This window comes from Macaca mulatta, chromosome 20 (genome assembly GCF_049350105.2).
Source record: "Macaca mulatta isolate MMU2019108-1 chromosome 20, T2T-MMU8v2.0, whole genome shotgun sequence".
Taxonomy (NCBI): Eukaryota; Metazoa; Chordata; class Mammalia; order Primates; family Cercopithecidae; genus Macaca; species Macaca mulatta.
In genome coordinates, this window is record NC_133425.1 from 76,654,130 (window position 1) to 76,670,162 (window position 16,033).

Below are 16,033 nucleotides of genomic sequence, written 5' to 3' on the forward strand. Positions count from 1 at the left end.
AGGTCCTAGCCTTGCTTCCAATACCCGTCTTCCGAAGGGCAGACTGTGCCACTCTGCTGTTACTGCCACAGGCCCACGAGGTGGCCAGGCTGACTGTTGCCTTGGTTGTGCTGGCTAGGGTACCCATGCAGTGAGGGATGGAGCCTGGGATAAGGCAGGAAGGAGCCAGGGGCCAGAGACTGCCTCATTCCAGCTCAGAACTCTAAGGAGTCCTGGGTTCTCAATTCACAGTCATCCTTTCAGACCAGCACGGTGCATTGCTGGAACATTCTGTCTATCCAGCACAGTAGCTACTAACCACGAGTTGTTATTGTACACTTGAAATGTGGCTGGCGCAGCTAAGGAATTGAATTTTTAATTTTACTTAAGCTTATTTTTAAATTAAATTTAAGGCTTGGCACAGTGGCTCACGCCTATAATCCCAGCACTTTGGGAGGCTAAGCCAGGCGGTGGATCACTTAAGGTCAGGAGTTCAAGACCGGCTTGGCCAACATGATGAAACCCTATCTCTACTAAAAATACAAAAATTAGCCAGGCATTGTAGCGCATGCCTGTAATCTCAGCTACTCAGGAGGCTGAGACAGGGGAATTGCTTGAACCCGGGAGGCAGAGGTTGCAGTGAGCCGAGATCGTGCCACTGTACTCCAGCCTGGATGACAGAGCGAGACTCAGTCTCAGAAAAAAAAAGTAAAATTAAATTTAATTTAATTTAAATCGCTACATATGGCTAGCGGTTGCCATTTGGGACAGCCAGCTCCACACCATCATGACGGGCTGTGTGTCAAGACAGGGACAGAGATGGTGTTTGACTTAATTTGCTTGGTGTATTTAGACAGAAGGTTGGTGGGCCTCCACTTGTACGTTCCTTCTGGCTCCTGCGAAATTTAGGGGCTGTTAAACGCTTTGCTAATCTGCATCACAACGTTCTAAGTTATTTATGATCCCCCACATCTACGGATGAGAAAGTAACTTGCCCAACTTTGTAGAATTATTCCTGGGATTTGAGCTGCAACTGGAATGTATGCCCGTCTGGCTCACGACGTGTCTGGCCCTGGATCAGCCTGTTTTTCACAACCATTATTTAATTTAATCCTAACATCATGCTCAGATGCAGGTGGAAGCCACCTCACTTATACCCAGCACTACTCTAAAATATGAACCACTCCCCCGAGTTTACACAGACGGAGAAGCTGGCTCTGAGGAAGAGAGGTCTGCTCGAATCTGCATGGAAAACCACAGCGCTGAATTTCATAGGGCAGGCAGCATTCTAGGGGATGATGGTGATGGCTGCTTCTCGTGGGATTTCCCTTAAGTGTAGGGATTTCAGTGCAAGCTTGCAAGATGGTGCTGAATTCTGGCTGGAAAGTGATGTCTTCCTAAAACCGAGCATGCTGGCCACCGAAAGCAGCCAAGTCATGTTTGTTATTGCTGTGGATGGAAAAATTCACGGTTTATTCCTCAACCAGTCCGACCAGTTTGGGGCTGGAGTTATAAGATGTCTGTGCAGACCAACTCCCTAAGAATTAAGGCTGGAACGTGCCCAGAGGCCTGTTGCCGTCACATGCTTAGCAAGGTACCAGAAAGGGCCTCCCACCAGCTTGCAGAGCCATGCAGGTAGAGGCATTGAATGTTTGGTTTTTGTTGTTGTTGTTTGGTTTGTTTTGTTTTGTTTGAGACAGAGTCTCACTCTGTCGCCCAGGCTGGAGTGCAGTGACGCGTTCTCGGCTCACTGCAACCTCGGCCTCCCAAGTTCAAGCGATTCTCCTGCCTCAGTCTCCTGAGTAGCTGAGACTATAGGCACGTGCCACCACGCCCAGATAATTTTTATATTTTTAGTAGAGACGGGGTTTCACCATGTTAGCCAGGGTGGTCTCGAACTCCTGACCTCAGGTGATCCACCCACCTCGGCCTCCCAAAGTGCTGGGATTACAGGCATGAGCCACTGCGCTCAACCAAATGTTTCTAAGATGCCACCAATGGGCCAGGTGCTGGGCTCCTTTGTCTCTGCATTTCCTCTCATTTGATGCTTACAGTCACCCTGCAAAACACATGTCTTGCCCCTTGACAGCCCAAAGAAAAGCTGACTGAGTTGTGCATTCACTCATTAATTCAGCAGTTACTTCCTGGGCACTAGGTGCCAGGCACTGAGCAAAATCTGGTCCCTGGCTTCTTGGGGCAGACAAGCTAAAAGAAGGAAAAGAGTTTCATAAAGAAGATAATTACAGCTCGGGGCCAGTGCCTTGGAGACACTGCAGATTCCGATGGAGTTGTTAGGGAAGGCGTGTTTCTTCCTAGACCTTCGGGGATGGGGAAGAGTCAGCCTCAGGGCCTTTGCACTGCCTTCACCCTCTACCAGCAATGCTCTTGTTTCTGGGCCAAAGAATCAATACAAAGGCCCCAGGCATAGGCTCTGCTTCTCTCCCTGTGACTTTGGACCAGTTCCTTTCCTTCTCTAGGCCTCAGTTACTTCTACAAATCGAGACTGAATTAAACTAATTTCTGAGGACCCTTGCAGTTCAGCTGCTAAGTTGCAGTAAACTTCTCATGCTCTCCAACACAAATGCTGCTATCCCTAAAATAGGTTGGTTTTAATTATAAAAGCCATTTTGAGCCAGGTGTACTGGCTCATGCCTGTAATCCCAGCACTTCGGGAGATCAAGAGAGGGGGATCACTTGAGCCCAGGAGTTCCAGACCAAGTTGGGCAACATAGTGAGACCCTGTCTCTACAAAAAACACAACAATTAACCAAGGATGGTGACGCATGCCTGTAGTCCTCCAGCTACTCAGGAGGCTGAGATGGAAGGATCACTTGAGCCTGGGAGTTTAAGGCTACAGTGAGCTATAATCACACTACTCTACTCAGCCTGGGTGACAGAGCAAGACCCTGTCCCAAAATAAAATACAAGCCATCTTGGAAAATGCAGAAAGTAGAGAAAAGTTTAAATGAGAAGTCAGCCATAACAATAATTTTCCGTTGTCTCGTTCCTCAGTATCTTCTAGAGCCTAACCTGTACTCACCTCCAGTAGTGGTGGCAGCTATAGAATAATAATAAGTGATAGTAGTAGTAGTATGGTAATGATAGTAATAATAATATAACAACAACAATGTCATCAACAGAAGCAGCTGACATTTATCTAGCACCTACTGTTAAGCAGGCATTCTTGTGAATCATTTGTACAGATGATGTCATTTAATCTGCACAATAACTCAAAGATGCATATGCTATTAATATACACATAAGGAAACAGAACTATAGAGAGGCCACGTGACTTGCTCAAGGTCCCATGGTTAGTACATGAGGGAAACAGGGAGTAGTAGATGCTCGATAAATATTTAATCATGCTAAATCCCTCTCCTCGCTTATACTGATGACAGCAAGATACTGAACACAGCAACATCTGATTGTAAATTGAAACCAAGAAATGTCCTTGAAGGTTGTTTTTCCACCGAATAATTTTTATTGCATGTTTGTTTTCATTTCTGTGTGGTAACTTTTCCTAGGAGAAAATACTGAAAATACAGAGAGGCATATAAAAAAGGAACTGAAGTCCCCCATAATCCTCATCATCTGTTGTATTTTTAATATTTGGTATATTTCAGGCCGGGCATGGTGGCTCATGCCTGAAATCCCAGCACTTTGGGAGGCTGATGGGGGTGGATCACTTGAGGTCAGGAGTTTGAGACCAGCCTGGCCAACATGATGAAACCCCGTCTCCACTAAAAAATACAAAAATTAGCCAGGCATGGTGGCATGTGCCTGTAATCCCAGCTACTTGGGAGGCTGAGGCAGGTGAATCGCTTGAACCCAGGAGGCAGAGGTTGCAGTGAGCCGAGATCACACCACTGCACTCCAGACTCCAGTCTGGGCAACAGAGCAAGACTCTATCTCAAAAAAAAAAAAAAAAAAAATTGTACTCACACACACACAGACACACACACATATTTAGTATATTTCTCTGCCTCTTCTCTTTTTTTTTTTTTTTTTTTTTTGAGACGGAGTCTCGCTCTGTCGCCCAGGCTGGAGTGCAGTGGCGCGATCTCGGCTCACTGCAAGCTCCGCCTCCCGGGTTCACGCCATTCTCCTGCCTCAGCCTCCCGAGTAGCTGGGACTACAGGCGCCCACAACCGCGCCCAGCTAATTTTTTGTATTTTTAGTAGAGACGGGGTTTCACCGTGGTCTCGATCTCCTGACCTTGTGATCTGCCCGCCTTGGCCTCCCAAAGTGCTGAGATTACAGGCGTGAGCCACCGCGCCCGGCATGCCTCTTCTCAATGTAACTTTTTTAATGCAGTTGAGCTCAGACTGCATATGCAATTTGTCCTGATGCTGCTTTTACTCAGTGTTGTGTGATAAGCATTTCCCGTGTTGTTGTAAAGTCTTCAGAAGCATCCTTTTAATGACTGCTGCAGCTTTATATAGGTGAATCATCTAGTACTTTAAAAGTGAGAACTTACTCTTAGAAGCACATTAATTTTCCCTGTGAGGAATAAGGCAGGCTCAGAGTAAGAGAAAGGAGTCCTATCACCTTCCAGGTATGTGACCTTGGAGGAGTCACCTTAAATGGCCAATCCTCATTTTTTAAACTGAGACTAAGAATAACAATAGAAAAAGAGCTGCTTCCTATGATTAATGTGAGGCTAAACCAAGATGACATGTATTCAAGCATTTTTAAAAAATATATACACTAAAGCAAATGTTTGCTCTGGATGACACGTTTTTGTTTTACTCTTTGAAAACTGAATTTTTTCAGAATGCAGAAGTGGGCTCAAATTTAATCAAAGTGGCATCTACAACAGCCACGGCCCTGAAGGAAGAAGATGGCCAAGTCTACTGCCAGCCGGAATTTCTTTATGAAGGTAAAATGCATCCTCTGGTCCTGAGATTAGGAAAGGGGCAGATTTTCGTGGGGACCCCAGAGGCCTCTTTACATAATACTTCCCTCCTGTGCACGTACAAGGGCCAAAAAGGAAAGGCTCTTGGGATGCCCCGATGAGAAGCATCTGGGGACATTTCTCTTTCCTCTATCTTCAGCAATGGGTAAGGCCAGCCATGGTGGCTCATACCTGTAGTCTCAGCACTTTGGGAAGCTGAGGCAGGCAGATCATTTGAGGCCAGGAGTTCGAGACCAGCCTGAGCAACATGGTGAAACCCCATCTCTACTAAAAATACAAAAATGAGCTGGGTATAGTGGCACATGCCTGTAGTCTCAGCTACTCAAGAGGCTGAGGCATGAGAATCGCTTGAGCCCAGGAGGCAGAGATTGCAGTAAGCTGAGATTGTGCTATTGCACTCCAGCCTGGGCAGCAGAGCAAGACACTGTCTCAAAAAAATAAAAATAAAAATAGGAAGGCAGTGGGTGGTTGCTGGGCCAGATGACTTCTGCAAATGCTGTCCCTTACTGAACACGGGCTTATTGAACAGGCACAATACCTTTCCATTTCTACCTCTCAACATCCACAATATCCTGCAAAATAGCTGTTATCAGCTGCATAATATGAAGGAGAAAACTAGGCCTGAGAGACCTGGAGCTACACACAGAACGCAGACCCTCTAGAACAGGAGTCACACCCATGGAGCAGGGCTCCCCAGTCTGGGCACCGTCGCCATCTGGGGCTGGGTCATTCTTTGCAGTGGGTGCTGTCCAGGGAATTGTAAGATGTTTAGCAACATTCCTGGCTTCTACCCACTAGAAGCCCGGAGGACCCCTATCCTGAATTGGAGCAGCCAAACATGTCTCCAGACATTGCCAGCATCCCATGGGGGCACCATTGCCATGATGGAGAACCACTGCCCCAGAATATAAACCCATGAGGTGAGGATTGTGTCGCTGTGCTCACAGGGTATCAGCAGCACATGACACAAAGGCTGGCATACAGAGGTCTGTGTTCAATACGTCAAAGTACAGAATGAATGGACTTGTCCAAGGAGACTCAGCTAGAGAGTGGCGCGGTGTGCATTTAAACTGAGCGCATTGGCTGGGTGCGGTAGCTCGCGCCTGTAATCCCAGCACTTTGGGAGGTCAAGGTGGCCGGATCACTTGAGGCCAGGAGTTTGAGACCAGCCTGGCCAAGTTGGCGAAACCACATCTCTACCGAAAATACAAAAATTAACCGGTGTGGTGGTGCATGCCTGTAATCCATAATCCCAGCTACTCGGGAGGCTGAGGCAGGAGAATTGCTTGAACCCTGAAGGCAGAGCAGTAAGCTGAGATTTCGCCACTGCACTCCAGCCTGGGCAACAGAGACTTTGCCTAAAAAAAAAAGACTGAGAGCCTTGTTCCATCAGCTGCCCCATGCCAGGAAGTTTGGGTATCTGGAAGAGCACATCGACTTGGGGACTCTTTTAGGATGACCCTTGGATTTGACCTAAGAATCCACTTCTGTAAAAGGCATCCCATACATCCCATAACCAGTTCTGTGAGGGAACTCATACGCTTGGAGTCTTTAGAAATGAATCAATAGGTGATGCCAGGTTTGAAGGCATCCACCCCCATCCTTGCTCACCCACCACACCACATTTTTTTTCTTTCCTGAGAAGATCATGCTTATTTATTGTTGCAATATTGTGCACACTAAAAAGTGTAACAATAAACAAACTACCCATAATCCCTGCACCTGTGACAGCCCTTTGGGATACCCATCCAGTCCTCCCATCATGCGTGGATTGTGTGACATAGGCCGGGTCCCTTCCGGCGAATTCTCAGACTGCTCTCATTTCATCCCAGCAGTGTCATTCTGTTATTGTTGACATTAGATTTGTTCATGCACATCAAGGCCTTAGTGTGGGGTCTGGCCTATAGGGAGAGTCCGGCCAATGGCAGCAATATTAGAACAGCCCTAAGAAGCAGGTTCAGACAATTGCAAAATTTGCCAAAAGGCAGGCAGCAGAGCCAGGTTTTGACCCCAGCCTTCTCTTATCCCAAAGCCCATTGCCTCTGTATTTGTACTTTTGCAAAATACATTCCATATCATCTAGAATGTTCTGAAGCTGCCTTTTGCACTTAATGAATGTAACCTGAGTATTTTCCCACATCCTGAGGATTCTTCAAAGGACATGGCTATTAAGGACCAGGCACGGTGGCTCACACTTATAATCCCAGCACTTTGGGAGGCCGAGCCTTAATTTCATGTAACTATGTGCCAGGCACAATGGCAATTACAGGCATTACTCATTCCTGTAATGCCAGCACTTTGGGAAGCTGAGGCGGGTGGAGCACCTGAGGTCAAGAGTTTGAGACCAGCCTGGATAACATGGCAAAACCCCATTTCTACTTTTTAAAAAATACAAAAATTAGCAGGGGGTAGTGGGGCACACCTGTAGTCCTAGCTACTTGGGAGGCTGAGGCAGGAGAATCGCTGGTTTGAGAGGGGCCCAGGAACATCTTGGAAATCTCAGGCCTACTTTGAGGTCAAGGGCACACAACTTCTTCTTATTTAAGTATGGGAGTGTTCCATCTGCCTCACCTTCATCTGGGCCTGTCCCCTTGGAAGTTTCACGCTTCCTCATATGTGGGATTGGACATCTCCTTCCCACCTCAATAGTTCTTTCCCCTTCCTGCCCCACTGAACCTAATCAGCATTTATCCGTGGATGTATCTCTACTTCCTCTTCTCTTGGACATTGTATCTTCACCAGCAGCTGGTGGCAACTACCAGGAATATTTCCTAAGAGTTGAACATCCATTTCAGTATTCAGACTTAGAAATTCAATTTGATGCAATAGGCATATATACATATATACACATGTACGGCCAAGCGTACATATATACACATGTACGGCCAAGCTCATGTCTGTAATCCCAGCACTTTGGCAAGCCAAGGGGGTGGATCATGAGGTCAGGAGACCGAGACCATCCTGGCTAACATGGTGAAACCCTGTCTCTGCTAAAAATACAAAAAATACAAAAAAAAAAAAAAAATTTGCCGGATGTGGTGGCAGGCACCTGTAGTCCTAGCTACTCAGGAGGCTGAGGCAGGAGAATTGCTTGAACCCAGGAGAGGGCGGTTGCAGTGAGCTGAGATGGTGCCACTGCACTCTAGTCCAGGCAACACAGCGAGACTCCATCTCAAAAAACAACAACGACAAAAAAAAAACCATATATATATATATACACACACACACACAGAGAAAAAAATAAGATTTTTGATTATGTAAAAATAAGATGATGAAAATTTCTCATAATGAGAAACTTAGATTCTATCGTAGAAAGTGTAAACTATAAGGCAGTTATAACCCCAGCAATGCTTCCAAATTTTTTCTCTTCATTTGTAACCTAGTGGAGATACAGTAATTCTATAGTCAGCATTTTACACTTAACCTTATGGTATGGACACTTGCCCATGTTATTAAAATCATTATTAAATGTTATTTTTCCATAATGTTATTATATAATTCACCAGATTTAATTAACTATTCTCCGTTGACACCATTTTCCACAGCTTCCCATTCTGTTTTAGTTTTTAGTTTTTAATTTTAGAGATGGGGGTTCTTGCCATGTTGAGCAGGTTGGTCTTGAACTCCTGGCGTCAAGCGATCCTCCCATCTCAGCTTCCCAAAGAGCTGGGATTACAGGCATGAGCCACTATGCCTGGCACAGCTTCCTATTTCTTTCTTTTTTTTTTTTTTTTTTTAGACAGAGTTTTACTCTGTGGCCCAGGCTGGAGTGCAGTGGCACGATCTCGGCTCACTGCAACCTCTGCCTCCTGGGTTCACGTGATTCTCCTGCCTCAGCCTCCTGAGTTGCTGGAATTACAGGCATGCATCACCATGCCTGGCTAATTTTCTTTGTACTTTCAGTAGAGGGAGGGTTTTGCCATGTTGGCCAGCCTGGTCTCAAACTCCTGACCTCAAATGATCTGCCCGCCTCAGCCTCCCAAAGTGCTGCGATTATAAGCATGAGCCACTGCACCCAGCCAGCTTCCCATTTCTCATCACACATATGCACATGCATGCACACATACACACATCAGCACTTTTTTGAAAAGAGCTTTAAGAAATTGCAGTAGCCTCTGATTTTAATCATGCAATTCTCTTTGATTTCTATCTTGGATAATTAAAGATGTTTATACACTTAAAACCTAGGTCTGTGGTATGTTGCTCCAGGCCTTTCTGATAGAGCTGGGGTAATTATCAGAGGCTCCGTCCCCTGTCTTTGACCACCTTTGATCCAATCCAGGCTCTAAATCAAGCTCAGGGATCTTGGTGTGGGAACGAATTCTGAGGAAAGGCTACCCAGTCTGACAGGAAAGGTGGATGCTCCCAGCCCCCAGTGATGGGGGCTTCATCCGCCTTCTAATTTCCTTGTAGGCTTAGAGCTTCCACGGGTCAATTATGCGTACAATGGAAAGCGATACCGGTATGTCTTTGCTGCAGGAGTTCAATGGAGTCCAATCCCAACCAAGGTACTGGTCTCTGTGTGTTCACAGGCTTTTCCTACAGTGATTGCGTCTATATGCAATGCTGAATTCTAAGGTTCTGAGACATTGATTAGAAAAGAGGAGGTCAGAGGGAGGTAAGTGTAGGATAAGATAAATTTGAAGTAAGGATGGAAAGCTGGGAGAGGGAGTGGCACCTAATGGGCTAAGGTTTGGGTAAGAGGTTATGGCTGGAGTTTATTCACTGATTTCTTTATTCAATACTTATTTATTGAGCACCAACTATGGGCTACAATGTGGTAGGCACTGAGGGTAAGGAAGTCAGCAGGGGGATGCCCAATCCCTGACCTAAGGAACTCACCCTCTCCAGCAGAGAGGGTGCAGCTGAAACTTAGAGGATTAATTTTGCTTCTTTTTTTTGTTTTGATTTGTTTTTTCCTTTTCATTTAAAAAAATATACAGAAGAGACAGGGTCTCACTGTGTTGTCCATGCTGGTCTTGAACTCCTAGGTTCGAGGGATCCCCCTGCGTCAGCCACCAAAAGTGCTGGATTACAGCCATGAGCCACGATGCCTGGCCCATTGTGCTTCTTAAGCTACCATTTGTGAAACACTTACTGTGTGCTGGTCACTGTGCTAAGTGCTGTGCAGGGATCACTTTTTTAAAACATCTTCGTTTTTCATAACAAAATGGAAAATCTTTTTTTTATTGCAAACAGAGCAGAAATGTCCACAGCCAAAAATTAAGCCTCCACCCCTCCATACCCCAAGCCACTCTCCACTAATACCAAACCTAGAGGGAAATAGGCCTGTTGGGAGATTAAGAGAGATTCAGGGAATTGCACTCTTAAAGCAACAAAGGGGTTGTATTATACTTTAAATGTTTGCATTGAATGTATTCATTTATTTAACTCATATAATATTGCAGTGCAATGCCAAATATAAGATATAGTCAATATTTTAATTTTTAGACGGGGTGTGATGGCTCACACCTATAATCCTAGCACTTTGGGGAGCTGAGGATTGCTTGAGGCCAGGAGTTCGAGACCAGCTTGGTAAACAATAGCAAGACCCTGTCTCTATATTAAAAAATAATAATAAATTTAAAAATATTTTAATTTTTAAAAGAATTCCTTATGCAGTATCAGCTACATGGCGGCCGGAGGACCCATGTTTAAAACTGGGGGAGGAGGCTGGGTGCGGTGGCTCAGGCCTGTAATTCCAGCATTCTGGGAGGCTGAGGCAGGCAGATCACCTGAGGTCAAGAGTTCAAGACCAACCTGGCCATGGTGAAACCCCGTCTCTACTAAAAATACAAAAAATTTGCCAGGTGTGGTGGTACATGCCTGTAATCCCAGGTACTCGAGAGGCCGAGGCAGGAAAATTGCTTGAACCCAGGAGGTGGAGGTTGCAGTGAGACAAGATCACACCATTGCACTCCAGCCTGGGTGACAAGAGTGAAACTCTATCTCAAAAAAAACCAAAACCCAAAAAACAACAACAAAAAAACCTTGGGGAGGAGAGTTAGCTCCTGTCCTTTCTTGGCTGTGCTCACCAGAGGTAGCTGTCATTGGGTGATTATGTCAAAAGTCTATATCTGATGGGCTTCATTTCTGTGTTTCTCCTCGTTGGATGTACAGATAATAAAATATGACATTCTCACAAAGTCATCCTTGAAATGGAGAGAGGACGACTGCTGGCCAGCGGAACCCCTGTTTGTGCCCGCACCAGGTGCCAAGGATGAGGATGACGGTAAGACTCTAAGAAGCCAAGCCTAGTTGCTGCATGCTGCTGATGATCCCCCTTCCCACAGAGACACCATCTAGGGGCAGCTGACCCCCCAGCTCATAAAGGGGGTGGACTGGTGCTTTGAAGTCTACATCTGTCTGGGTCAAAGCTAAAAGGTTAGGGAGTCCCCAAGGCTACCTTTACTTCTTATACCAATTGCAAAGTTTGAGGGTCCCCAAGATACCCTTCGGCTTCAATAATTCATTAGAATCACCAACCTCACTGCAAGCGCTTATGCTCACAGTTCTGGTTTGCAGCAGTGAAAAGATACAGACTAAAATTAGCAAAGGGAAGAGGTGCACAAGACAGAGCCCAGCAGGGACCCACAGGAGCTTCCAGCTGCACTCTCCCAGAAGAGTCACAGATAGCACTGACTTCTCCTGACAATGCTGTGTGATAGTGCTCACAGAATATTATTGCCAGCCAGGAAGCTCCCCGAGACTCTGTATGGAGTGTTTATACTGAGGCCCAGCCATGTAAACATGGTTGCCCGCCTGTGTGTCTGACCTTTATTTAGTCTTCAGTCCTCCTGGAGATCAAGCTCATACCATGTGGCCCAAGGCCCCACCATAAATCCCACTGTAAGGGTAGACTGCCTGGTGTGGCCCAAGGCCCCCATGTATACAAAGATACTTGTACCAAGCAGGACATTTCACCAGTATAGAGGTGACCTCCCAGAAACTGAGGACAAAAGCCAGTCTCCTTTTTAGACAAGTTTAAGTTTTTTACTGCACAAAGTCCATCTCCTTTCCAGTCAGTGACACTAAGCTCTCTCAGAATGCAGAATCTTGGTTTTAAAATTGATTACAGTGGCTAGATCCAAAAGAAATGTTTTTAAGAAATGGAGTCTTGCTCTGTTGCCCAGGCTGGAGTGTAGTGGCATAATCGTAGCTCACTGCAGCCTCAAACTCCTGGGTTCAAGTGATTCTCCTGCCTCAGCCTACCAAGTAGCTGGAGCTACAGGGGCACGCCACCATGCCTAGCTCATTCTTTGTATTTGTTATAGAGAAAGGGTCTCACTGTGTTTCCCAGGCTGGTCTCTAACTCCTGGGCTCAAGCAATCCTCCCATCTTAGCCTCCCAAAGTGCTGGGATTACAGGTGTCAGTCACTGCACCTGGCCTGGATCCAAATTTTTAACAATGCATAAGCACGTAAATGTTTCACGGCGCCCCTGGAAATGTGTATTTGTGGCCCACCTCTATTTTCTAGGTTTCCACTTGACTGAATGATCCTTCCCCTTTCATTCTCAGAAATGCTTCAGAAATGCCCTGCCCACAGCCCTGAGGAGGCTAAGGAGGGTAACTAGAACCATAGGTGGGGATGTCACCTGGCCACGCTGGCAATGGGGCTGCCACACCTGCAAGGAGGGCAGGCTGCCCCACTTGAGCCTGCCAGCTTCTTCCCTCAGGTGACAAGGGAGTGGTTTTCCACCTGGGTCTTGTCTTCCTACTGATCACGGCATGGCACGTCAGGCCAGCAACCCTGTGTCACTGTCATCTCCGAGGCGGGGGACCACTGGCATTGCCTCCTGCTCAGGCCGTTCTCCCACTCAGCGGTGTGGACACTTCCTTTACATTCTCTGTGAGGAGGGAGTATCATTATCTTCATTTTACCAATGGGATGCTCAGAGAGTGACCTTGTTGCCCAAGGTCACACATCCCATACATTCAGAGGTAAGATGTAAATCCAGGCCAATCTGACTTCAACGATGCTCCACTGCTCTTCAACCTGGGACCCTCTGGGGGCATTGAGAGTATTTGCAGGAAGATCATATGCATTATTTCGTTTAACCATTGAAATGCCATTCTTCAAGCCAGGTGCAGTGGTTTCTGCCTGTAATCCCAGCACTTGGGAGGTCAAGGTGGGCAGATTGCTTGAGCCCAGGGGTTCAAGACCAGCATGGGCAATATAGGGAGACCGCATCTGACAAAAAATACAAAAATAAGCCAGATGTCATGTCATGTGCCTGTAGTCCCAGCTACTTGGAGGGCTGAGGTGGGAGGATAGCTTGGGCCCAAGAGATCGAGATTGCAGTGAGCTATGATCACGCCACTGCATTCTAGTCTGGGCAACAGAGTAAGAACCCATCTCAAAAAAGCAAAACAAACAAACAAAACAAATGCCATTCTTCAATGCCTGCAATAATTTAGTGTGCTTTCAAAATCCATCATGCAGGAGATACTCTCGGCAACCCTGTGAGTGTAGGTGAGATTATCCCACCTCTACTGATGAAGAGACTGAGGCTCCGAGAGGTCAAGGGACTGGCCCAGCCAGGGCTAGAACCAGGTTTTCTGGTTTCTTTGTTTGTTTGTTTTGAGATGGTGTTTCACTCCGTCACCCAGGCTGGAGTGCAATGGTGCGATCTCAGCTCACTGCAAACTCCACTCCCAGTTCAAGTGATTCTTCTGCTTCAGTCTCATGATTCTCCTGCTTCAGTCTCCTGAGTAGCTGAGATTACAAGCACCCACCACCACACCCAGCTAATTTTTGTATTTTTAGTAGAGACGGGGTTTCACCATGTTGGCCAGGCTGGTCTCGAACTCCTGATCGGAAGTGATCTGCCCACCTCTGCTCCCAAAGTGCCGGGATTACAGGCGTGAGCCACCGCGCCCGGCCTACAGCCAAATTTTCTGATTCCTAGTTTCCAGGCCTTTCCCTTCTATTACAGTGTCTCCAATTCACTTCCCTCCTGTTTTGGTTAGATACATACGTCTAAAGAGGGCGGAGAGACACGCTGAGAAACTCATCCCTCCGACTGAAGCCTGCACTTTTACAAAGTGTTTCTTTCTGTTTCCCCAAAGGAGTCATCCTATCAGCCATTGTCTCTACTGATCCCCAGAAGCCGCCTTTTCTGCTCATTCTGGATGCCAAAAGCTTTACAGAATTGGCCCGTGCCTCCATTGATGTCGATATGCACATGGATCTCCATGGATTATTCATCGCAGACATGGATGGGGACGCAAAAAAGCAGGCCGCTTCTGAGGAACAGCGGGACAGGGCTTCCAACTGCCACGGGGCTCCTCCAACCTGATGGTGTTGAGGTTTGGACAGGGGAGGGAAGCTTGGCTGTCAGAACTCCATGGATACATTTCTTTGGATAGAGGGGAGGGCCTTGGTTACCTTTTGTACTTATTCTTTCTGTGGGTGCTTTCACAAGGGCATGGCAAGAGAGTTTGTCAATATCATTTCTTTCACTTTATTTTGGCCGTAAAAATTTTGTTTGAAAGTCAAATATTTGAAGATCAAATATATATTGATTAGATCCAGTTCTTCTAAGAAAGCTCCTTTCCTTTAACATAAAGACCTTGACCATGAATCGGAAATTATATTCAATGACATTATCATCATTTTTAGAATGAGCCACTAACCTGTTAGAGAAGAGACAGATAGTTATTTATCATTGTGCCTTCCTCTGTCTCTTTCTCTTTCCTTTGCTCCCTCCCGTCTTTCTAGTGGATTAAATTGTGTATCTGGGAGTTCTTGCTTTCTAGCCAGGCCTGATGAGTTAAGTTATGTGACCAGGAAGGCATGCCACTTTGTGGTCATTCCATGCAAGTCATGGCATAATAGAAAATAATAAAAACTTTACTCAGACTTTTATTTTTTCATGGCTTCTCCCCCTGAAGGTCTTCTAAGGCAATAAAATAGTTGCAGAGCTTGGTGGTTCACAGCTAGCACGATGCCTCATTGTACAGGCAATGGGACTAACAGTTTGGTGTGGGACTCCTCTTTGCAGGAGGGGATTAATAGGTACTGGACATTGACCTGACTAGCCACAGCCAAGGGGCTCGAACCCAAGATTGAGTCCCAGGGCCTGGGCTGGCATGAGACTTCTTCCCTACTGCTGAGAACTAGAGCAGTGAGCCGTGCCCATGTGCATAGGTAAAAGGAGTTTCTCCAAGCTTGTACGTGCTGCCGAGATAAACCAGGCATTTGGGGCAGCGTGGAAGGAGGCTGAAGGCCCCTGAGCCAGGTAGTGATGGGGATGGAGAAAGTGGGGAACAAGACAAGTGGGATACCACACCACTACCGGGAGCCCCAGAGTCATCTGAGTCTACAGTCAAGTGGGTACCTGATGCATGGTGTAAAGAAACAGGCAGGCTGGATAATTCCCAGGTCATGGGATCGGGGAAGCTGGCCTTCACAGCCTTATTCCACACTTACCTCCTCTCCTGAATCTGGATTTCCTTCAGTCACCAATGGGGATTCGATGACATATCTGGAGGATGGGAAGGACTCTCTAGTGGCACGGCATGGAATCCCCCAGAGGGGCAGATCCCTTCAGGATGGTCTTAGCTTTTGCCCTGCAACCACCATGAAGCCATACTTAGCTTCTACCAAAATGTAGGCTCCATGAGGCCAGGGAGTTAGGCTTTTACTTTTCTTTCTTTCTTTCTTTCTTTTGAGACAGGGTCTTGCTCTGTCACCCCGGCTAGAATGCAATGGTGCAATCTTGGCTCACAACCTCCCAGGCTTAAGTGACCCTCCCACCTCAGCCTCCCGAGTAGTGGGGACTACAGCCATGTCCCACCACATCCAGCTAAGTTTTGTATTTTTTGTAGAGACAGGGTTTCATCATGTTGCCCAGGCTAGTCTCGAACTCCTGGGCTCAAGTGATCCTCCCGCCTTGGCCTTTCAAAGGGCTAGGATTACAGGCACGTCCCACCTTGCCCAGTCTTTTTTTTCTTTTTTCCTTTTTTTTTTTTTTAATTTTTTTTGAGACAGAGTCTCACTCTGTCACCCAGGCTGGAGTACAGTGGCACAATCTCGATTCACTGCAACCTCCGTCTCTGGGATTCAAGCTATTCTCCTGCCTCAGTCTCCCTAGTAGCTGGTAAACAAGCACGTGCCACCACGCCCAGTAATCTTT

At 46.6% G+C, this 16,033-nt stretch overlaps 1 protein-coding gene across 1 annotated transcript in view; it reads left to right on the forward strand.

Annotated features, from left to right (window-relative positions):
- Positions 1–14,757, forward strand: part of BCO1 (beta-carotene oxygenase 1) — a 53,231-nt gene extending 38,474 nt beyond the window's left edge. The window contains exons 8-11 of the mRNA XM_015126692.3: positions 4,753–4,858; positions 9,308–9,402; positions 11,015–11,126; positions 13,965–14,757. Coding sequence (XP_014982178.2) covers positions 4,753–4,858; positions 9,308–9,402; positions 11,015–11,126; positions 13,965–14,194 — 543 coding nt within the window. The 3' untranslated portion in view covers positions 14,195–14,757. The remainder of the gene's footprint in view (positions 1–4,752; positions 4,859–9,307; positions 9,403–11,014; positions 11,127–13,964) is intronic.
- Positions 14,758–16,033: the final 1,276 nt, after the last annotated feature.